We start from the raw sequence: 24,109 nt of genomic DNA, 5'->3' as shown, positions 1-24,109 counted from the left end.
GAAAGTCTCGTTGATGAACAAATTAAATTTGTGGGTGAGCAACTTGGCGAAATTGCTAATGCTTTGAAACAATTTACTGCCGACAATACAGCACAGCTTTATGAACAAGTGATGTCGATGGAGGAAGAAGGATTTGATGATGACTTCTTGTGTTCTGTGTGTGATTATCTAGGGAGTCATGAATCAGAGGCCAAAATGTTTTTAGTTAAAAGTAAGAAGCATAGAAAAATTTGGCTTCAAAAATTTTCTCAGCGTTGAAGATATTGATACTTTTATGTGGTGTAATATTATGCACTTCGACAATGTTGTTACTATGTGGTGTACTACTAATTATGTATTTGGATAATATTATTTCTAGTACTCATTATGGTTTCGAAGCAATTTATAATTATTCAATATTCTTACTAGTACTCATTATGGATAATATTTTTTCAATTTATAACGATCAATATTGTAGCTTATTATTGAGTATTATTATAAATAAATCATTGCAATATATGTAAAAACAATTTAAAATATAAAAATTTATTAATATATATTAATATATGTAAAAAACAACTTTTCCGGAAAATATTTTCAGGAAATCTGTCAAACAGCAGAAAATATTTTACAAAGATTCAATCAAACACCAGAAAATATTTTCCAGTAAGTCATTTTACAGAAAAGTAAAATATTTTCCAGAATTCATTTTACGGAAAACATTTTACAGCCAATCAAACAGACCCTAAGTATCAAGATTGATACCAATTTACAGGTTAAGCATTGTTTTGGAAAGTTTAATCTTAGCAGGTTAAAATGGGTTTAAAGACGATTTGGTTGAGTTGGGGCAGAACAGAATGGGTTTCCAAGCGTTGGGCTGTTTGGTGGGTGGTTTTGCATTTGCATGCAGGCCTTAACAAATTATTGGATTGTTGTGTTGTGTGTAAATTTTGAAGGCAGAAATGTTTGGGGTGATTTATTTAGACCTGGACTACTGCTACATATATGTAATATATGGAATGGAGGTCAACATGATCTAAAGTTTCGTGAATCATCATCAATGTATGACTGTCCCTTTCTACCTTATCATCCTATGTCCTATATATATGAGAAACATTCAACCACTTGGGTCCAAAATACCATAACTTTTGCACTATCCAGAAGCTCACTGGAACTGCAAGTTAGTCTTGGAAATTCCAAGTAGATTAGACTGAATAAGTAAATATTTATGGGAAAAAGAATCAAATCATGAATCTCACACCCATAACAAGAAGAATAATTATATGCCTTTATATTTATGCTAAGAGAGCCCAATGCCCATGGCCATGGCGATGGAAAGGTTCCTCGGCCACTCCCAACGCCCACCCACCTCCCAAAAGTCAAAACTTCCAATAGCTCCTCGTTCCTATCCATTTCCCCAGCACCATATTCATAAGATTCCATCTCTAGCAACTCACCGGCCTCTCTCTCTCGAATACATATTAATCTTTCCAACCCCACAAAATCATACACGTCATCATAATCCACTCTCACCACACGTGTTAATCCCAATAAGAAATCAATGGTTGTACGGACATTGACCCCTCTTCCTTCCTAGCTAGTCACTAATCGTCAAATCCTTTAGTTTTACTGTTTTTATGGCTGTTCAGGAACTGAGTTCTTGTCTAAGCCCCTCCAATTTCATTGTTTGGTGAAAAAAAAAAAGCAAACTAAAGAAACAAACAAAATAAAAAATGAAGTGGGAACTCATTGAAAATAACTATTTTAATTTGTTTCCTTTGTACAGAGGAGGGAACCATCAGCCATTACATTTCACACTTGAGATCAAAGACTAGTTAAAACTTGAAACAAAGGGCACACCAAAAAGACCCACTTGTGAGTAAAACACCAATAAGAAGGAAAAAAAAAGAAGGAAAAGCTTGAGAGACTAAAGACATATCAGCTACTGCTGTATTCCAAAATGGAGTAGACTCCAAAACTATCACTCCTCTTCCTCTGCCATGCTTTTCTCTATCAGTTTTTTTTTTTAATGAGGAATGCCAAAGATGATCAAAGCCAGAGAGCACCAGCTTGTTTGAGAAGAGGAACAAGAGTGCCGTTGATATGAGAAGCCATGACTCTATCCATTGTACCCACAAGTTTCCCACCAATGAACACAACAGGAACAGCAGGAGAGCTTCCAAGCAACCTCATCAAAGCTTTCTCCATGTCTTTCCCTCGAGGGTCTTGATCCAGCTCATACACAGTTGGGTTTACTCCCATCCCACAAAACAGCCTCTTAATGGCATGGCACATGCAACAACTGCTAATACTAAATACAACCACCGCATTCTCCGAAGCCAACCTCTCTATCCTCTCCAATGGATCCCCAACTGTAGTCCTGGTGGTCGGCACGTAAGAACCCCATGAACCTGTCTGGCAATGCATTTTTTTTAGTAAATGCTAATAAGGTGACTGCTTCTGCTGCAAGAAATTAATAGAGGGGGGAAAAAAGAAAGAAGATTTGGGATTTTGGCTGAGGTCAGTGAGTGAGATCAAATGGTGAAGCTTGCCGCTGGTGAGAAACGAGGAAGGTTTTAGTTGGTATTTATAGAGAAGGGAATGCAAAATATGGGCAAGTTTTTTTGGGGAATCATCAATGTTTTATTGTTATTTTAATGTGAATATAAAGGAAAGTAAACAAAGTTGGTCTCTTGAGTCTTTTGCAGTCCTCACTCCAGTCCAGTTCAATATTTGGAGAGAGAGATGGCAGTAAAAAGAGCTATTTATGTTGTCCTTTTCCTTAAAAAAAAAGAAAGGTCTTTTCATGGGTTTAAGCAATAATAACGAGTTATATATATCATCTGAGTTGTGTGAACTAATTGAGAAGTTTTGCTTTCATTTAGAAATTCAACTAAATAATTACGAGGGTGTGAGACTAAAAAAAGTTATCATTAATTTTCATCTAATTGACTACATGATATATGTCAACTCATATTCTTAGTTGATCACTGATGATTGCGATGGATATTTTAGTTTCCAACTTTTATATATATAATCATGAGGTAATCTTTTCATCAAAAAATTATTCTTTGTTAATATGTTAATGTTTTTTTTAATGAATTTTATTCTCTTTCAATCTTTTTTTTTTGTATATGTACCTACTTATCCTTTAATTATATATTACGTTAGTTTATTTTTTTTATTAATTAATATGATGATCTAGTGGTGAGGTCGAATATGAACATTCTCAAGCGCTCTGATTCTATAACTGGTGTGGGGCGGTTTCTTCCTTTCTAGAGGGAAAAAAATAAACAGAAGAGAATTAGAATATTGCAAATATTTGTTACATATGGGACACATAATTTATATTATCTGTTTAGCATCTTAGATTATATATTTAGCTTCCAATAAGGAAGAATTTGATCTTTATTCCTTTTAGACTTGACTTTCTAGGCTTTTCAATAAAATTAATATCATGAATAATTATTTCTATCAAATAATAATTTTATTTATTTAATAGGGTAGACTGGAATTATAAAAACTTATTTGAAAAGGTAAATATAAAAAGAGTGAAACATGATAGTCATAAATAACTTACCAATCACTCTTTGTCAACCACGATTGGGTTTGTCTAGATTTTATCCCTCCTAAATTATTTGATAAATTTAATATCTTTTCTCCACAAGTACGGAAGCACATGCAATGTTGCTTCCATGGCTCACATGCAGCACGCACGCATGCCTTGGACTATACATGCAGCCTTGTCTAACATTTATGCAACAATACCTGCATTTTTATTTATTTATTTTATTTTTCATGATTATGAAGTTAACTAAAATTAAAGTGGTGAAAACAAAAGGAAGCACAATGAGATGCTGAGGGTTTAAAAAAGGTTTGGGTGGGAAGCCAATGGGGCATGGCATGGGTTTTGGTATTTGCAAGCTAAGGAGTGTGTTAATGTTGTTGGTGAGAATAATAAATTAAAAGAAAACGGTATTCTTGGATTGTGCTTGTCGACTTCTTTTTCAACCTCCTACACCTTTCTTTTTGTGGATTTTGCCAATGAATAAATTATTTAAATCGTATTAACCAATATTATTCCTACTCATAAACAATATTGATATATCTTTATTTATAAACCCCAAAGAAAGCTATAGAGATTATTGTGTTATGTTAATTTGTATCTTTCTTTTTTATTTTCAAAAAAGAGGGGGATGCATGGTGGTGAATCAAAAACTAATATGTACTGCTATGATCTGATAGAGATGATTTGATGAGTCAACTTTGAAGCTTTTGGAAATGAAAAAAAAGGCATGCATGCTTTAGATTTTTGAAGTATGTGGATGGATGTACCTCGAGTGAATATGTAGATATAGTCTAAAGTCTTAAAAAAGATTGAAAGATTGAAATGCCATAACATTCATGTAGCTGTCGCTCTCTGCTCTCCCTATGCCTATGCCACTAAAAAAGAAGTTATGCTTTTGCTTTCTTTCTTCAACCCTAAACCCTATTTTCTGATCAACATTTCTTAATGGTCAAAGTAAGCACACCAGCTTGGTCAGGATTGATGTTGAATCGTAGCCGTTTGATAGCTGAACAAAAGTTGATCAAACGGTTGGAGTTTTCATACACATATATATTATATTTCAACAATATATATATTACACTTGGGTTTAGCCTAGCTGCTGACAGTATTATATATATAGCAGAACCTACAGCTTTAGAATGAAAATAGAAATGGGGCGTGATCGTTTTGTCAGCTTTTTCTAATTTTGTGTCCAATTCTACGTTTTATCCCTTTGCTTTTCCTTTTTTTTTTTTCTTTTACCCTTTTATAGTGAAACAATGGCCAAGTACACATTTCAACTGTCCATTGAAATAAACAGTATTTAGGACAATAATTCCCTAAGCTTCATCTCATACTCGTATATAATATATATACTAGTTCCATATTTGTTGTTTTATAATGTATATTATTATTTAGATAAAGTAATTAAAAAGTAATTGCATTATTATTTTTAAAATTAATATTCTTTTACAATATGTCAATAAAAATAAAAAAGAATTTTTTTAAAATGAAAAGTCATGAGGATTAAAATAGTAAATTAAAAGTTGAGCTTTTTAATAAATTAAAGTATGTAAGAAAGTGAGGACTAATCTAGCAATTTCAATATGTAAGAAAGTGAGGACTAATCTAGCAATTTCAAATGATAGAGTACCTTATCTGAAAACAGCCTCTATCCTTTAAATAGCAAGCATTTTCTCTTTATTTTTCTTACTTGAGTCACTTTTTTCTTTTTTTTATCATCGTCGTGATCTAGTGCCGAAAACTTATAGTTCTCAAGATTTCGACAAAAAAAACTCAAAAGTCACCGAATTTTTTTTAGTAAAATATCTGTTTCTATCTTTTTTATTTAAAGATCTCTATTTTGTAACATGTGTATTTTCTTTTCTACTTCAAGACTGCTGAAAAATATGTAACTAGTTTTAAGCGTTAGGAAAGTGCTACTTTCCCTGGAATTCTGTAATGACAATTTTCATATTTGAATGTCGGTAATTTATTGAATGATGTAAACAGGCTAACCTATTAATTTAGTAGATATTTAACTCATTTATAAAAATTATATTGCTTGAGAAACCTATATTGAAGATTGGATCGAAACCAAATCACCACGAGCAAAGTTAGAAAAAAATTTTAGAGGAGGCAAAATTAAATTGTAATTTTTACGATAGTAAAAATTACAATTTTATCATTTTAATAGTCTATATCTTTATAATTTTTAAAAGATTAAATCAAGTTCTTATTATTTTTAGGGGAGTCAAAGTGCAATTTTACTTTTACTAATTTAAACTTTTAAAAATTTTAAATGGCCTTGTTAGAATTAAGTGACCCAAATTCTTATTTAAATAAAATATGATGGAAAATAAAATAAAAGTAAAATCTATATAGAACTAGACTTCTTTTATTTTATTTTAGAATAAGGTTTTTAAACCTTATTAAACTTTATCTATTTTATATTGATTAGGATAAGGTGTTTCAATCCTACTAGAATATGACTTTACAAGCCTATAAATAGACATAGTCTATTCCTCTTGTATTGAATTCAAAATTTTCGACATAAAGAATTTTCTTCTCCTCTGCCAGTGGTTTTTTCCCGAAAGGGTTTCCACGTAAAATTTGTGTGTTCTTTATTTTATTTTATTTTTTACAAATTGGTATCAGAGCTTCCAGGTTATTCATCTTGATCACGGTAATGGCGTCTTTGAAGTATGAAATTCCGCTATTGGATCGCAACACCAGATTTGCATTGTGGCAAATTAAGATGCAAGCAGTTCTTGCACAAATGGATCTGGAGGATGCCCTGCTAGGGATAGATAAGATGCCTTCGACATTAACAGATGAAGAGAAGAAGCGTAAGGATCGAAAGACGTTAACACAATTACATCTGCATTTGTCCAACAAAATTTTGCAGAATGTGATGAAAGAGAAGACTGCCGCTGCATTATGGAAGAGGCTAGAACAAATATGTATGTCGAAAACTCTAACAAGCAAGTTGCATATGAAGCAGCGTCTTTATGCTCATCGTTTGGAGGAAGGTGCGTCTGTACACGAACACTTAACAGTGTTTAAAGAAATTCTCTCAAACTTGGAGGCCATGGAGGTTCAGTATGATAAGGAAGATCTAGAGTTGATTCTACTTTGTTCGTTGCCCCCGTTTTATTCAACCTTTAGAGACACGATTTTATATAGCCGCGAGTCTCTCACAGTTGATGAGGTTTATGATTCTTTAACCTCGTATGATAAGATGAAGTATCTTGTGGTTAAACCCGACTCTCAGGAAGAGGGTCTCATTGTTCGTGGGAGACAAGATCAGAATGCTGATAATGATCGTGGTAGGACACAGGAACGGAATCCTTGTGGTAAATCTAAAGGTAGATCAAAGTCTTCAAATAGAGGTAAAACTTGTAACTTCTGCAAGAAGAAAGGGCATATTAAATCTGAGTGCTATAAGATACAAAATAAGATTAAAAGAGAGGCTGCGAATCAAAAGGGAAAACAACCAGAAAATTCCGGTGAAGCTGATGTTGTAGAAGCTTACAGCGATGGTGAACTTCTAGTTGCTTCTATCAATGATTCTAAAGTAAGCGAGGAATGGATACTTGATTCAGGCTGCACATTCTACATGAGTCCCAATCGGGATTGATTTACAACTTACAAAACAGTATCTAAAGGTGTTGTTTTGATGGGAAATAATGCTTCATGTAAAATCGCAGGTGTTGGAACAGTTAAAGTTAAGATGTTTGATGGAGTTGTCAGAACACTTAGTGAGGTACGACATGTTCTAGAATTGAAGAGAAATTTAATTTCGTTGAGTACTCTTGATTCAAAAGGGTACAGATATACAGCTAAAAGTGGAATTTTAAATATTTCCAAAGGTTCCCTTGTTGTGATGAAAGGGCAAAGAAAAACTTCCAAGTTATATGTTTTGCAGGGTTCTACTGTTACTGGTGATGCAGCTGTCGCTTCCTCTTCCTTGTCAGATGATAATATTACTAAAATTTGGCATATGCGCCTAGGGCATATGAGTGAGAATAGCATGGTAGAATTGAGTAAAAGAGGACTTCTTGATGGGCAAGAAATTTACAAACTAAATTTCTGTGAGCACTATGTTTTTAGGAAGCAAAAGAGAGTTCGATTCACTAGAGGAATCCATAACACGAAGGGAATATTGGAGTATATTCATTCTGATCTGTGGGGGCCATCCAAAGTGCCTTCGAGAGGTGGAGCTAATTATATGCTAACCTTTATTGATGATTTTTCTAGAAAATTTTGGGCGTTCTTCCTGAAATAGAAAAGCGATGTGTTTTTCGCATTTAAGTCTTGGAAAATTATGATTGAAAAACAAACGGGAAAATAGATAAAATACCTTCGCACAGACAATGGCTTAGAGTTCTGTTCTGATGAGTTTAATAGATTGTGCAAGTCAGAAGGGATCATGAGACACTTGACAGTTCGTCATACTCCACAGCAAAACGGCGTTGTAGAACGAATGAACAGAATGATCATGGAGAAGGTTCGATGTATGTTGTCAAATGCCAACTTATCGAAGTCATTTTGGGCAGAAGCAGCCTCTACTGCATGTTTTTTAATCAACCAATCTCCATCCGTTGCCATTGAGAAAAAGACTCCACAAGAGGTATGGTCTGGTAATCCTGCTAATTATTCTGATTTAAAGATTTTTGGGTGTCCTGCGTATGCTCATGTTGATAATGGAAAATTGGAACCGAGATCCATTAAATGTGTTTTTCTTGGTTATAAAGCTGGTGTAAAAGGGTATAAGTTATGGTGTCTTGAAAATAGAAAAGTTGTGATTAGCAGAGATGTTGTTTTTGATGAAACTACTATGCTACCTAACTTATCTCTTAAAAACTCTTCCAATAAAGAAAATCAAAAGCAGGTGGAGCATCAGATTAATACAGAGTCAACTCCTCAAGTCAGAACAAAAATTGAGAATAGAGTTGCTTCTTCACCACAATACTCTATCGCCAAAAACAGAACTAGAAGAGAAATTAAACCTCCAAAGAAGTATGCCGAGGCTAATCTAGTTGCTATGCTTTAAATGTGGCTGAAGATATAGATGCGAATCAAGAGTCATCTAATTATTCTGAGGCGGTTAGCTGTAAAGACTCAGAAAAGTGGATGTTTGCTATGCAAGAAGAGATGGAATCACTCCACAAAAACAGAACATGGGACCTTGTGAAACTTCCTAAAGGTAAAAAGGTTGTTCGTTGTAAATGAGTGTTTAAAAAGAAAGAAAGAACTCCAGGAGTTGAAGAACCCAGATATAAAGCAAGGCTTTATTGCAAAGGGTTACAGTCAAATTCCAAGAGTGGATTTCACAAATGTGTTCTCTCCAGTTGTTAAGCATAGTTCGATTCGAGATTTGCTTGGTATTGTGGCCATGTATGATTTGGAGCTTGAGCAGTTAGATGTAAAAATTGTATTTCTGCATGGAGAACTTGAGGAGGATATTTACATGCAACAACTGGAAAAAGAGGACTATGTTTGCTTGCTGAAAAAGTCCCTTTACGGTTTGACACAGTCACCAAGACAGTGGTACAAGAGGTTTGATTCCTTTATGACTTCTCATGATTTTAAAAGAAGTAGTTTTGACAGTTGTGTTTACTTTAAGAAAAACAGTGATGGTTCTTTTGTGTATCTACTTTTTTATATTGATGACATGTTGATAGAAACAAAAGATAAATGAGAGATAAGAAATGTCAAAACCCAACTAAGTAAAGAATTTGAGATGAAAGATTTAGGACTAGCAAAGAAGATACTTGGAATGGAGATTCTAAGAAATAGAAAAACAAGTAAATTGTACCTAAGTCAGAAGGGGTACATTGAGAAAGTTCTTTGCAGGTTCAATATGCAGAGTGTTAAGCCTGTTAGTACTCCTTTAGCAGCCCATTTCAGACTTTCATCAGTTTTGTCTCCACAATTAGATGATGAGATTGAGTACATATCACATGTTCCATACTCTAGTGCAGTGGGATCTCTCATGTATGCTATGGTTTGTTCACGTCCAGATTTATCATATGCAGTCAGTGCAGTTAACAGATACATGGCGAATCCCGGTAAAGAACACTGGAAAGTAGTTCAGTGGATTCTAAGATACTTACGAGGTACTACTGATGTTTGCTTACAGTTTGGAAGAACTAAAGATGGAGTCATAGGGTATGTTGATGCTGATTTTGCTGGAGACCTTGATAAAAGAAGATCTCTCACAGGTTATATCTTTACAATCGGAGGTTGTGCAATCAGTTGGAAAGCCACTTTGCAGTCTACAGTCGCTTTGTCTACCACTGAAGTTAAGTACATGGCGATTACTGAGGCTTGTAAAGAAGCTATTTGGTTGAAGGGACTTTTTAGTGAACTCAATGAAAAACTTCAAATTAGCACAGTATTTTGTGACAGTCAGAGTGCCATCTTTTTTACAAAAGATCAAATGTTTCATGAGAGAACAAAACACATTGATGTTCAGTATCATTTTGTTCGTGATATTATTGCTCGTGATGATATTGTTGTGAGGAAAATTAGTACTCATGAAAATCCTGCAGATATGATGACTAAGTCACTTCCTATAACCAAGTTTGAGCATTGCTTAGACTTGGTTGGTGTTCATTGTTGAAGTTAAACCCTTAAGGAGTTTTATGGAAGAGGTGGAGAACTTGTTTATTGAAAGTTCGCGATGAAGAACTTGTTCATTCAGAATTTGTGTCAAGGTGGAGATTGTTAGAATTAAGTGACCCAAATTCTTATTTAAATAAAATACGATGGAAAATAAAATAAAAGTAAAATCCATATAGAACTAGACTTCTTTTATTTTATTTTAGAATAAGGTTTTTAAACCTTATTAAACTTCATCTATTTTATATTGATTAGGATAAGGTGTTTCAATCCTACTAGAATATGGCTTTACAAGCCTATAAATAGACATAGTCTATTCCTCTTGTATTGAATTCAAAATTAGTCTATTCCTCTTGTATTGAATTCAAAATTTTCGACATAGTGAATTTTCTTCTCCTCTGCCCGTGGTTTTTTCCCGAAAGGGTTTCCACGTAAAATTTGTATGCTCTTTATTTTATTTTATTTTTTTTACAGGCCTAAATGAAAAAATTTCCATTTTAGGGGGGTCGGGCCCCCTACCAGCCCCCTAGTTACGCCCCTGCAAGTCACTGAAATCAATCCCTTGACTATGGACATTTGGATTAGATTGAAACTTTATGAGATTAGTAGCTAAGAATTTACGCTTGATTTATTCTCTATTATTATATTGTAAACAATTTATTGTATTACTATTTTAATGAGATTGTTATAGATCTTCTTATGTTAGCAAGTCTCTCAATATTCTTTATAAGTTGAGAGACTTGTATAAGTTATTGTATCGAGAATCGAGAGCACTTAATATTTTCAAGTAAGGAAATTTTCTATAAGTGCATATTAATAGGAAAACCTTTTGTGTTGTGGTTTTACTTGTTGAATTCAAAATGGTGAATTTAGTGGTGAGAGTATTGATCTTCAAGGTTCAAAAGTGAGGAGAATTGCCACGAGATGTATGATAGATTAGATTCACTTATTGCATTATTGAAGAGAATAATATTTTTCACTGAGCTAGGCTTTGCAAACGGAGAAAAACTAAACTACATAAATAATTCATGTGTGTTCTGTTTCCAGATTTGGTGCCAAAAAAGTGCCCACTTCCCTGTCACTCATTTCAAGCACTTAGCTTAGATTGCAGCAACAATTTTATAACTTCACTTAGTATCAGAGCCTCCCACTTAAAGTTGTAACACCCTTAACCTCTCTCCATCGTCAGATTAGGGTCACGGGTATTACTAACCAATCAGAACATTTAATTAAATCGCAAGCAATAGTATAAGCTAACTAATATCATCACAATATACAGGAGTAGATCATACCAATCTAATACTTGCCTAGTAGTGTTTTATATAATTGAATAGTGTATTATGCTATACAATGCTAAACTTGGTCCTCCACTGCCTACACTCTTATCGCTATTTATCTATTCTTGAATGTTAAAAGTTTGATACATAACAAGACTATTCCAATTATTAACATTAGAGTATTGGTCCAAACTCTGACTATTACTACCTTCGATGATGTTAGTAGAATTCACTTAATTCAGGTTTGCAAATTCATCCCAATTTAGAGTAAAAGTTATTTTTAAAGCCTCTATTTTGAGTCTACATGACCCTAAAAATTATCTAAAAATAGGTAGGGACTAATTTAGAATAATTTTGAAAGTTTAGGGCTATTTTTGAAAATACCTAACAATAGGGGACACACGGCCGTGTAGAAAGCCCCAAACCGTGTGACTCTCGAAATTAGACACACAATCGTGTCCCAACCTATGTCTCTACCCGTATAACTCACTGACTTGGGTCATATGGCCATGCCATGTGTCATCCCATGTGGAAACTACACCTATACTATTTTTCAACAACACACTAGCAAAACAATAAACCATTCAAGCTTTCCTTCATGCCAAATTTTACCATAATTGGACTAACACTTAGCTACTTAAACTACTAAACGTTAAACTAACACATCCTAAAATATTGAGCTAAGTTATTATACCAACATAGCCTCATTCACTACTATATTTACATATGATCATCATTTCACTAGAAACCAAAATAACATCACATTAACAAACCGATTATCAATTAAAGACTTCTTATGTACATGCCATTTCAAAATAAGATATCACTACACTTGAGCTTGGGATTTGTTGTTTGATGCTGAGTTAGCGATAAGTTGAAAAGTACCTAGCCTGTGCACGAAAAACAAAATCGCACGCTGAGTATAACTCAATGATATTTCTATATTCCGAACAATTTAAACTTCCTATGAATAGATAAGATATAAAAATGCAATAAGTGATGTAATAAAACATATGTATCAAATCAATAATACCAACTTACTTCTTCTTTATTCACATTGAATAGAGGTCACAAGCTTTAGCACATGGCAATAATATTTCATATGTTCAAGCACTTATCGCTGGTATTCTATATATATAGCATTTGGTAATCCAACTCATGCAATGGCATGATTCAACATTTTGATCAATACTTGACTTCATTTCAAGATTCACATCTCGTTTCATCATTTCATATTTCTTTCTCATCTCATATTCATTTATCAAATTTGCCATCTCAATATCAAATACATAAATTTATTATTTAATTTCCCCTATTAACACGACTCAGACTCAGACGGATACACGATCCAACCAACACACCAGTTTGGCACGCAGTGCCTCATCGGATAAATCTGAAGTAATAACTGCGCCCAGCGTTATAGAAATTGACACCCAATATCTTATTAATTAAACCGAAGCAACTTGACACCCAGTGCCTCATCGACTTGAGGTTGAAGAAATCCCTGAACTCTTCTTATCCTATGGCATGCCATCTATATCTGACTCGGCCTTACATTTAATATGGTTTCATTTCACTTTTCAATACAACCAATGTCCCAATTTCACAGATATACGCATTATCACATATAGTCAATTCAATATTCATATAATCAATATATTTCATAATATACAAAATCAATCCATTTCAAATCCACTTTGAATTCAATTCAATCTCAAAGTACCAAAGTAATCACCCCAAATGCTTACCATATGCAAATAATTAAATATGCAACAATCTACTATTTAGTTCAGATTATAGAAACACAAACTGTGAATTCTAAGCTATTCGACATCGATTTTATCCTTCCCCTTTTTACTCGAGGATTCCGGTACAACATTAACTATGGAATAAAACAATTAAAATACATTAATACTACACAATCCAATTACACATTAAATTTTCAGTTTTTATACTATATTTGCTTAAACTTTAATTTAGTTCCTAAACCGAGAGTAATTTTAACCTTCACATTTAACTTTATATTTTTATACTAATTTCACTCCAAGCTAAATTTTAGCTTCCTATTTCAATTCTATCCTTTACTTTCATTTTTTTCTCAATTTAGCCCTTATTGCTCAAAATCAACAATTAATTCCAAAATTTAGTCCTTTTCCACTTCTAACTTAAAAATCTATCTATTTAATCCCTAATAATTAAACTATTCAACAATGTCAACATCTAAAATCTTGAACAATACTAAAAATTACAATATAGGTTGGGTAGTTCTAAGTATCGGGATTCCAAAAATATGAAAATTACAAGAAAATGGGACTAAATTGACTAACCAATTGAAGTTTGAATGTTAAAAACCCTTAGGTGTCGTAGCTTCTTCTTCTTTTCCTTTCTTTTTTTTTATGTTTGCATGTAATAGTTTTGGTCTTTATTACTATTATTTATTATCATTATAATAATTATTATTACTTAATATATATAACTATATATAATATACAAATGTATAACATTTAGCCTATAACCGGCCACCTATATACAACCATTTAAGAAATGGTATAATTGCTACTTTAGCCCCTTTAGTTTATTTCAATATATAATTCAACTTTTAAATTTAATGCGGTTTAGTCCTTATACCATAATAGCTCCTAATTCAAGAAAATTACCTATCCAAAATTTTATTCATTTCTAAAATGACTCCGAAAATATTTTCATTAAATATTTACGGGTCTGATTTATGAAAATAGAGTCCCGAAAATACACTTTTCGACACCCATGTCTATCGGGTCATTACAAAAGTAGCAAGTAGGGATCCGTGGTGTTGCTAGATTCAAGATATGAAAGGTTATTTTACTTTAAAACCCCCTTATACTAGAGGTTGAAAATTATGCTTACTGGAAAACAGGCATGAAAACATACATCAAGTCCATTAATTAGAAGGCATAGAGAGCTATGTAGACTAGATAGGAGTCAACCAAAATAGACATTAAGAATGGTAGAATTGTCAAGCTAGAAGTATAGTGGACTACCATAGAAGAAAGGCTTGCCAAGAAAAACTCGAAAGCTTCATATGCAATATTTTGTGAGTGGATACACAAGAGTTTAAGAGAATGGCTAAATAAGTAATTGCAAAGGCTATTTGGGATATGTTTAAGACTACTTATGAAGGTACCTCCACTATTAAACAACCAAAGATACAAACACTAAGATCCAGATCTAAGAACCTAAAAAATGTAGAAATCAAAAACTGTTAGAAAGTACTATGCAAAGTTATATGATCTTTCCAACCATACATTCGTATTGGGAGAGGAATATTCAAACTCCAAACTTGTAACACCAGGCCGACAAAGTTCCAGTGATGGAATAATGTTCGTAAAAGCAAGGCACAAGGAGCAAGTTCTGAGTACGTATACTAACGTGGGATTTTATTAAGTGTAAGTTATTGTCTAAAAGTGCCCAGTCTGGTGGACTTTAAACTAAAAGAAAGGAACACTAGTACAAATAGTGTACAAGACGCTCTGAATGAATAAAGACCAACTTTTAAGAAATGTAAGTGTAATGGATTAAGAAAGAGTAACATGTAAATAAATATATGTGATAAGGTGTATGGCTATAAGTAATCATGATTGGCAAAGTAGTGTTCACTGAAGAGTTCGTCTTTGCATTTAGAATAAGTGAACCAAGAGTGTTCTATTTGTAAGGCCCTCTATGATAAGCAAAGGTAAGGAATCATAATAAGGATGAGGTAAAGGATGGCTGGTAAGATAATAACTGCCGAGATGCACTCTTTTGGGCGTATAAGATTGGGTGAACTCTGATATAAATAAGTGGACACGAGTTATCAGTCAGATTACGACGATGAGTGAAATTTGACTAGTAGCCATGAGAGAAATGAATTAAAACAAATGGGTATACGCCCATGATATAAGATAATTGTAAGTGGTCCTATGCTAGACAATATAGGAGATACTAGTTTGGAATTAACTAAATGAGAACTAAGAAAGTTGAAAGCTAACGAGATAGCTAAGTAAATCTTGGAAAGTGACAGACAATGGTCAACATAACTCAGTTCTGATGTGATGTTTGCCCAGTTCCAAAGAAGACTTGGGTTAAGCTAAAGAGTACTCTGATTAAGTTAAAGGAAGGTTGCATTCCTTTTTAAATATGAGGCTTAAGGTAGAGAGAAACATCTCTCTCTAGAAGCTAAATCTAAAAGCTTCGATTTTGTTGATAAGTCTACCTCTTGTGAAGGTAAGTTCCTCTATTTTGCTTGTTGAAAACACTGACCTGTAAGTATGCATGAAGAAATGAAGCTACGTCTGGTTAAAATTGATGATAAATGTTACCTGAATGAGTTCTAATAAAATGTTTCTACTTGTCGAGGAAAAATAAAGTAGTAGTGTATGGCTAGGCAAAGGACTTGGGGTCAAGATGACAACGTTGCAAGGAAAGGTTAGATCTGAAGTTAATGTAACATCCCGTTTTTAGTGAAATTAGAACAGTGGTTTCGAGACCACAAAGCTGAAGTCAGAAAATTTAGTTTAATATTATTTTATGGTCTACAATATAAGAGAAATACCGTATAAAAATTTTTTTAAGAAAGAAAGAAAACCTAGCCATGAAAGCTTGAGTTATTAGCAAGCTTATTTTGTTCAATTAGGTATGTATTTTTGTCCCCTTTTTATGTTTTCTATGTTTTCGAGGTCGTAGTAGCTTAACCTAGCTAGTTCAGGGATTAATTTGCAAAATCGTTAAAGTATTAGGGTTTTTCCATGGATGAGTATGCTTGAATTTTGAAGTTTTATGATAGAAAATAAAAGGTTGTTGTTAAATAAACAACTTTTGTAAAGAGAATTTTGATGAAATTATCAATTAGGGGTTAAATTGAAAAGATGATAAATTTATGGTAAAATTATGAAATTGTGAATTATGTGGGCTTCTATTAATATGTATAAAAATTGGCTAGGCTTGAGTAAGGATTAAATTGCATGAATTTTATTTTCCGAGCCTAAGGACTAAATTACATTGAATTAAAAGTATAGGGGCAAAATAGTAATTTTTCCAAAAATGTGTGTTGCACTAAATTGAATATGAATTATATTGAATTGAGTAAGTTTATTCGTATAGACCTGGTTAGACCTAATACAGAGTTAGATCGAGGCAAAGGAAAAATATTGAATTAGTCACCTTCGTATCTACGTAAACTCGTTGAGGTAAGTTCATATAATTAAATTGTACGTTTATGTGTATAAAATTGAATTTTTGTTTGTGAATTATATAATTTCCATGAATAAATACTGTTTGTATATTTGACAATTATCGAGTCCAGTTTGAACCTTGGAAATTCGTAGGATACAAATGACATGTCATTAAGGTCACCGATTTCAACTCTTATGAGCTTCCCAATACTTAGCTCGCATGAGCTTCTTGTTATTCAGCTAGCATAAGCTTCCCGTTATTCATCTCGGAAGAGCTTACTATTTACAGCTCGTATGAGCATACATGTATATGGATTGATGGATGATAGTTCAGTACACATCGTATGTATTACCCGTGTATCCAACAATATTTTAAATGGTTTAATGGGCATAGTTCTGCTACGAGATTATATGAGTTCGATATGAACTATTATTGGTATTTATATGAAAAACATGAAATGTGATTATTTGATGAATTCAACCATTTGTGTTGGATATTATATGTGATTTTCATGGCTAATATGTTGGTGATCATGTATTTAAGCTTTTGGCCAAATTTGTTGAGATATGCTATGTTTACTTACCTATTGTATGGATATATGGAAAGTTAAATTCCATGTTATACGAACTTACTAAGCTTAAATGCTTACTCTGTGTTATTTTCTGTGTCTTATAGTAATTCAGAAGCTCGTTCGGGTAGGAAGTCGGTAGGAGCTATTTCACACTATCCATCAGTCCTTTTGGTACTTGCAGTAAATTAATTCGTTATAATGGCATGTATATGTTAATTTGGCCAATTTTGGCATATAAGGGTTTTGTTGAGACTAGTCACCTGAATAGCTTGTGTTTGGTATATTTTGATGTGTATATATATGGCCTTATCATATTTGATATGTGCTTGATATGGTAGAATGAAATAAAGTAAAATGTGGTTTGCATATGTATATATGTATTTGGTTATCTAGGTAAATTTGGATATTTGGTTGACATGTTTTTAAGTTGTCAATTGAAGTTCCTAAGGGCATATTGATTGTATGTTGTGATAATACATGCTTAAGACTTGATTTTAGCTTAATTTGAATGCCTTGTTATTGCTTGTTGACATGCATAAATGTTGAGTTAGATTGATGTCAAATTGGGTGAGAAATGTGGCTTGAAAAATGACCTATTTTTGTCCACACGGGCAGAAACACGAGCATGTGTCTTAGCCGTGTGTGACACGTGGCCATGTGACATGACCGTGTGTCCCATATATCTTTTAATTTGTGCAAGTCAGTATGCTCACACAACCTAGCACACGAGTGTGTGGCTTGCCCATGTGACCAAAGTTAGTATACTTACATTGGCACGGGCTGGTACATGGTCGTGTGTCCTTATTTCAAATGTCTACATGGTCTACGACATGGGCGTGTCTCTTGGCCATGTGTCTCCTGCAACTTTGAAAATTTTTAATGTTTTCTGAAAAATTCTTTGAGTATCCAATCTAGTCCCGATTTATTTCTAACACGTATTTTGGGCCCTAAGGGCTCGTATAAGGGACAATATGTATAATTTTGATTGGTTGTTGACATGAATGCTATATGATATGAAATGTTTACACTCTTTGTCTATTTGATTTGTAAACTCTGGTAATGCTCCGTAACCCTGTTTCGGCGGTGAATTCGAGTTAACGGTGTTACATTTATTGGTATCAAAGCTATGGTTTAGTCGATTCTCGGCCTAACGTAGCATATACGAGTCTAGCTATACATGCCATTATATAACCTGTGATAGTGTGATATCTCCTGACCGTTTTAAAACATGTTTTCATATAGCAATGTTATCCAATTGAGCTAATTCCGATGAAATAGAGAGTAGTGCTCAAGCCTCCGTTCAAAGAGTAGCTTCGAGTGGTACGAGGCCCGTATCTGAGGGTCGGGGTGGAGAGGCTAAAGAACCCTTCTTCCAGATGATGAATGAGTGATTCACTGAGTTTGTACGAACGAACCCGGTTACTCAACAACCTCTACCCCTTCCTGTTCCTCAATCAGCTCCTAATATTTCTCAAAGTACAGAACATATCAGAATTGGTAAGCCTCCTGTTGATAAGATCTGTAAGTATGGTGCTGAAGAATTCTAAGCTACAGCTGAGGACGATCCCGAGAGAGCTGAGTTCTGGTTAGAAAATACTATTAGAGTTCTTGATGAATTATCTTGTTCACAGGCTAAATTTCTTAAATGTGCGATATCTCTATTAAAAGATTCAGCCTAATAGTGGTGGAATATTTTGATTTTTGTTGTGCAAAAAAAGAGGATGACTTGGGAATTTTTTCAAATTGAGTTCCGCAAGAAATACATCAGTCAGAGGTTTCTTGATCAGAAATGTAAAGAATATTTGAAGCTTAAACAGGGTTGTATGACAGTGTCTGAATATGAACGAAAATTTATCCGATTGAGCAAATATGCTCGAGAATGTATTCCGACTGAGATTGCAATGTGTAAGCGGTTTGGAAATGGCTTAAACAAAAATATAAAACTATTAGTCAGGATCTTCGAGTTGAAAGAATTTGTTATACTAGTGGATCGGGCATATAAAGTTGAAGAATTGAGCAAAGAGAAAAGACAAGCTGAGAATGAAGCTAGAGATTCAAGTAAGAGTTTGATGGAAAAGTCATACCAGTCAGTATCAAAGAAATCAAAAAAATATCACGATCGTTCTAGTACTTTTGTGGGATACTCTGATAGAGACAGAGGTATCCGATGCTCCAGTCCTAAATCTCAGTCTACATCTGTAGTGAGTGTGGGTAGTGCTAGAAATACCAAACCCAAGTGCAGGCATTGTAACAAGCTATATTTTGGTGAGTGTCGAATGAAGAGTGGAGCTTGTTTTAGATGTGGTTTCTTTGATCACTATCTTAGAAATTGCCTAGAGAAATCTGAGAAAGATAATATTCAAACTTTGAGGCCGAGCAACACAGCTACGAGAGGTAGACCACCTCATAATCTTGGAAATGTTAGTGGTAGTAGTGGTGTGACGAAAGACTCTACTGTAAGGTCTGAAGCACAAACACCAGCTAGGGCTTATGCTATTCATGCGCGCGAAGATACTTCTCCGCCAGATGTTATTACCGATACTTTTTCTCTTATTTATACTGATGTAATTGTTTTAATTGATCTCGAATTGACTCATTCATATGTTTGCACAAAATTAGTATCTAGTAAAAAATTACCTGTTGAGTCCACTAAATTTGTGGTTATTTACATGAATGTTATATGATATGAAATGTTTACATTTTTTGTCTGTTTGATTTGTAAACTCTGGAAATGCTCTGTAACCCTATTTCGATGACAGATTCAGGTTAGAGGTGTTACAATTAAGCTGTCTTCGAGGCTAATAGGTGAGTCTCTAAACTAAATCTATTATGTACGTTTGCATGTTCATTCTTTCTGTATGGAAAGGCTAGTCTATGAAGTGGAATCATAAGATATGAAAGATGTATGGTTGAGTAAGGATATGCCTCTATTATGAAGGAAGAACATGTATGAAAAATATGTAAAGAAAGCATAAGTTGGATGATAAGATTCTATTTTGAAGGAAGTAGGTACATGCATAAACGCGTCTGAAAGCATGAGGAGTCTGTGCATAAGTTGCATGTCTGAAAGAGTGAGTTTGTTAAGCATAAGTATGCATATTGAGTCTACTTGTGTGTGAGTCCATTGGGACAGTAAACACGAATTTTGGTCATGGCAAGAAGACCATATTGTGTAGGGCCTAGTCAGTTGTTATGGTATCATGTGATGAAAAGAAGGCCATATAGTGTACGGCCTAGCTATTTACTATGGCATCATATGTCGAATACGAAGACTACATAGAGTAAGACCTATTCTAGGACTATGGCGTCATATGGGGAAAAGATAAAGGACAGTTGGACGAGTATTAGGTGATAAGGGGAAAACCTTAAAACCTTGAGTTTTGGAAAATCTCTATTGTCAAAAATGGCATTTACCGAAATATGAAAGCCTTTGTGGCTATTCTCTAATATGTGGAAACCTTTGTGGCTATTTTTTGTTATATGTGAGCCTTAGTGGAAAATTTTGTTATATGTGGAAGCTTTTATGGTTGTTCTCTATTATATGTGAGCATTAGTGGTAGACTTTGTTACATGTGAGCCCTAGTGGCAGAATTTGTTATATATGGTATCCTTCATGGCTGATTTTGTTATATGGGCCATCGTGGCAAAATTTGTTATATGTGGACGCCTACGTGGCTATCTATCTATATGGATGCCCCTATGGCTATCTTGTGTATGTGATTGGACACCCTTGTGGTTATATGATGTTGCATGGATGCCTATCTATTTATCTGCATGGATGCATCTATGGCTATCTTGTATATGTGCTTGGACGCCCTTGTGGTTATCTATCTATGATACAAGGATGCCTCCGTGGTTATCCATGTCAAGGGATGAGTACGCCTTGTTGGCACAGTCAGAAGAATGATCTTAGTGAAAATGATCTAAAGATAACGTCGATTAAGTGTAAATGAAGGAATAGTATAAGGGCAAATCAACGAGCTTGAAGCAAAAGAAAGTTAATGATGAATGTTTCATGTTGAGGAGAGGATGTAGTCCTTTTCGCCTACAAGAATGAGAAGAAGAATTAGAGAATATCCTATGAGTGTATGATCATGGGTAAAATAACAAATCCTGTACAAGGTATGATCTCTATGCAGAATACGACAAGGAGAATATGCAAGTGCAACCTAGAAATGTAGGGAATGAATCTGGTAAGTATCTGCCAAGAGAAAAAAAGGGAAATGTCAAGTATTCGACTTATTATGATGAAATAGATCAGGTATTTATAGTTTATCTCACTAAGTTCATACAAACTTACTATGAATGTATATGATTTCAAGAAAGTAAAGAAGAGTGCGCCGAGAGATGATGCCAAGGCTACACTAGGAAGTGGCGGTCCGTACTGATATGCATATAAAGTGAGAATGAAAGAAAAAGGAAAACATAAAGAGAAAGCTATATAAAAATTTATATAGAAAAATTCTGCGTATAAGTTAATAAGTAGTATTTCGAATATAAGTAATAGAAAAGGGCAAAGCCCTTTGTGTGTTTAGTTTTTCTTTGCAAGAACTTCATAAATTTTGAAGGCATTACAATTTCAAGCTAAATCTACAAGGTGGAATCAATCCCACCATTTATGATGAACTTTTAAAGCCAACCGGGTAACCTCTATCCTTTATGTTTTTGTAGCACATTAGGTACAATGTGTCGAATAAAGTGTGTGGGGTGACTTTGGATTTTTTTTAAATTCTATTATTTTATTTTTTCTAGTTTTTATTAGTTTTTAAATTTTTATTTTTGCATGTTTTCTACGTGCTTGAGCTTGTAAAAATACAAGTGATTGGTTAGGAGTATGTTAATAGGATTTTGTGAATAAATTAAATTTAGTTTGATAACAATTAATTCTAAATTTTCTAATTTTAGACTAATTAGTTCAATTTGTTACAGAATGAATAGATTTAAGATGTTAAGTATACCATATGATATATATATATAAATAGCATGCATGTTTAATTGAATTATACGTTGTAGAAATTTAGACTTGGCTGATTTAATCCATGTATAGAATTACCTAGGGAAGACCTAAGGCATTGTTTAAGTATGCCCAAAGATTAATCATGAGATGATTGTAATCACATACTTTTTTTTACCTTATTTCAGTTTCTTTTTCTTTGTGTGTAAATAAACTGATTAATAATAAAGTCCTGAGAATGATATGATTATTCTTAAAAGGTCCTTAGTCAAGTATTATTGTGGGTTGGACAATAATAATGCATTAAGACTAATATGTATTTGATTGATGACAAAGTGTTGTCATTAACATAGGGATGTCAAAATCAATACATGAGTATGTGTTGGAGAACAACATACTAGACTGACCCGCTATGAGTATGTTTCTTGGATTATTATATAATAGTCATAACTTTACTCATAGTGATAACTATGTATACGATCCTCAGACTTGATATCATCATTGTTCCAACATCATGAGTCATATATTTTGATACAGTGTCATAATCTATGTAGTGGGATATGATTGATCAAGATAGGATTTGTCCCTCCTACATAATGGGAGCAATATCTTAGGCCACTTGATGGAGTGAGACTAGAAATACATGGTCATGCTTAAGTAAGTTGATATGAGATATCACACTTACTTGTTTATTGTAGTCTACTCAGAATATCAAGAAATATGATATTGGACTATATAAGTGTGACTGGTCCATGACTTGTTTCCAATCTAGATATAAATGATAAAAAGGATATAATACATAAAAATTTACCACAGAGAGGTTATGTTGATTCATGAATTCTTCTAACTTGGGTAGCAATGATAACTTAGGCAGCAATGATGTATTGCTAGATGCCAATCATTTCTTGTAACATTAGAAATATTCTAATATTACTACTAACATTACAAGAGCCTATAGGGTGACATCCTATGGTTGAAGCGAATAGAATCTGAACACAATTGATGTTATGTTTAACTGTCACATGATTTAAATTAATTATTTAATTAATTTAATTTATCAGTAAAATATTGAGCGCATTTTATATACAAACTTGTTGTACACGAATTGAAAACACAATTAAAATTAATATATCAATTTGAATCATATAAAAGTTTAATATTAACTAAATATAGTTTACCGAAATTATTAAAATAAATAATTATAATAATTTCAGTCAAATATTAAAACATGAAAATTAGTATCCTTTTGGAAAGGATATAATGTTTTAATAACTTTCCATATGTTTCTCTAAAGGGATAATTTTGTTTTTAATATGTGATATTAAATAAAAGGAAATAAGATCACGAATGCGTGTTAGGGTTTTTATAGCAGAATTGAGTATATAGTTTAGCAGTCATTTTTTCTCTTTCTAAAAAGGTTCAAAGAAAATTTCTTTTTATTTTTGTTCTTTGGCCGGCTGGACTATGTAGAGGTCGAGACACTTTTGTTACGACTTGGATTGACATCGATGAAAGAAATCTAATCAATAGCATTATTCACCATTTTTTTAGTTTAAAAGGTATATCTTCAACCCTATTTCAACCCAACCCGTTCCTCGTACATGGATCCATAGTTGATGATCATCGAAATAATTTTTTTACTATGCCACGGGGCATACCGGTGTTCCAACATGGTAAACATTTTTCAAACCAAAAAGCTATCCTATATATATTTCCCTAGTACCTAATTTGAAGCCTGAATCTATTTTCTTAATGAACTGTTAATAAAACCCTAAGCCTAAAAATAATTTATTTGATTCTTTAATTTCTTGGTCTTTGCTTGAATAAGATGTTCATCCATTGATATTGAGGGATTAGGTAGATACATTACAGCAGTTTTAAAAGAGAAAAAATGAGTGAACTAAGGAATTGCATTGTATAGTGAGTATAGGATTTCTTGATCTAGTAGAAAAATAAGGCAAAAT

General features: G+C 33.4%; 1 protein-coding gene across 1 annotated transcript; it reads right to left on the bottom strand.

The window, feature by feature from the left end:
• Window positions 1-1,728: 1,728 nt before the first annotated feature.
• On the bottom strand, window positions 1,729-2,636 carry LOC107942705 (glutaredoxin-C1). Its single transcript, XM_016876426.2, has one exon. It carries the CDS (start codon window positions 2,404-2,406, stop codon window positions 2,029-2,031), a length of 378 nt encoding a protein of 125 aa, XP_016731915.1. The 5' UTR covers window positions 2,407-2,636; the 3' UTR covers window positions 1,729-2,028.
• Window positions 2,637-24,109: the final 21,473 nt, after the last annotated feature.

Source organism: Gossypium hirsutum, chromosome A05 (genome assembly GCF_007990345.1).
Source record: "Gossypium hirsutum isolate 1008001.06 chromosome A05, Gossypium_hirsutum_v2.1, whole genome shotgun sequence".
NCBI lineage: Eukaryota > Viridiplantae > Streptophyta > Magnoliopsida > Malvales > Malvaceae > Gossypium > Gossypium hirsutum.
The sequence above is the reverse complement of the archived record's forward strand: the minus strand, read 5'-3'. Positions and strand labels throughout refer to the sequence as shown.

Coding starts and splice junctions, on each gene's coding strand:
- LOC107942705 (XM_016876426.2), bottom strand. CDS start 2,406: ATGCATTGCCAGACAGGTTCATGGGGTTCTTACGTGCCGACCACCAGG.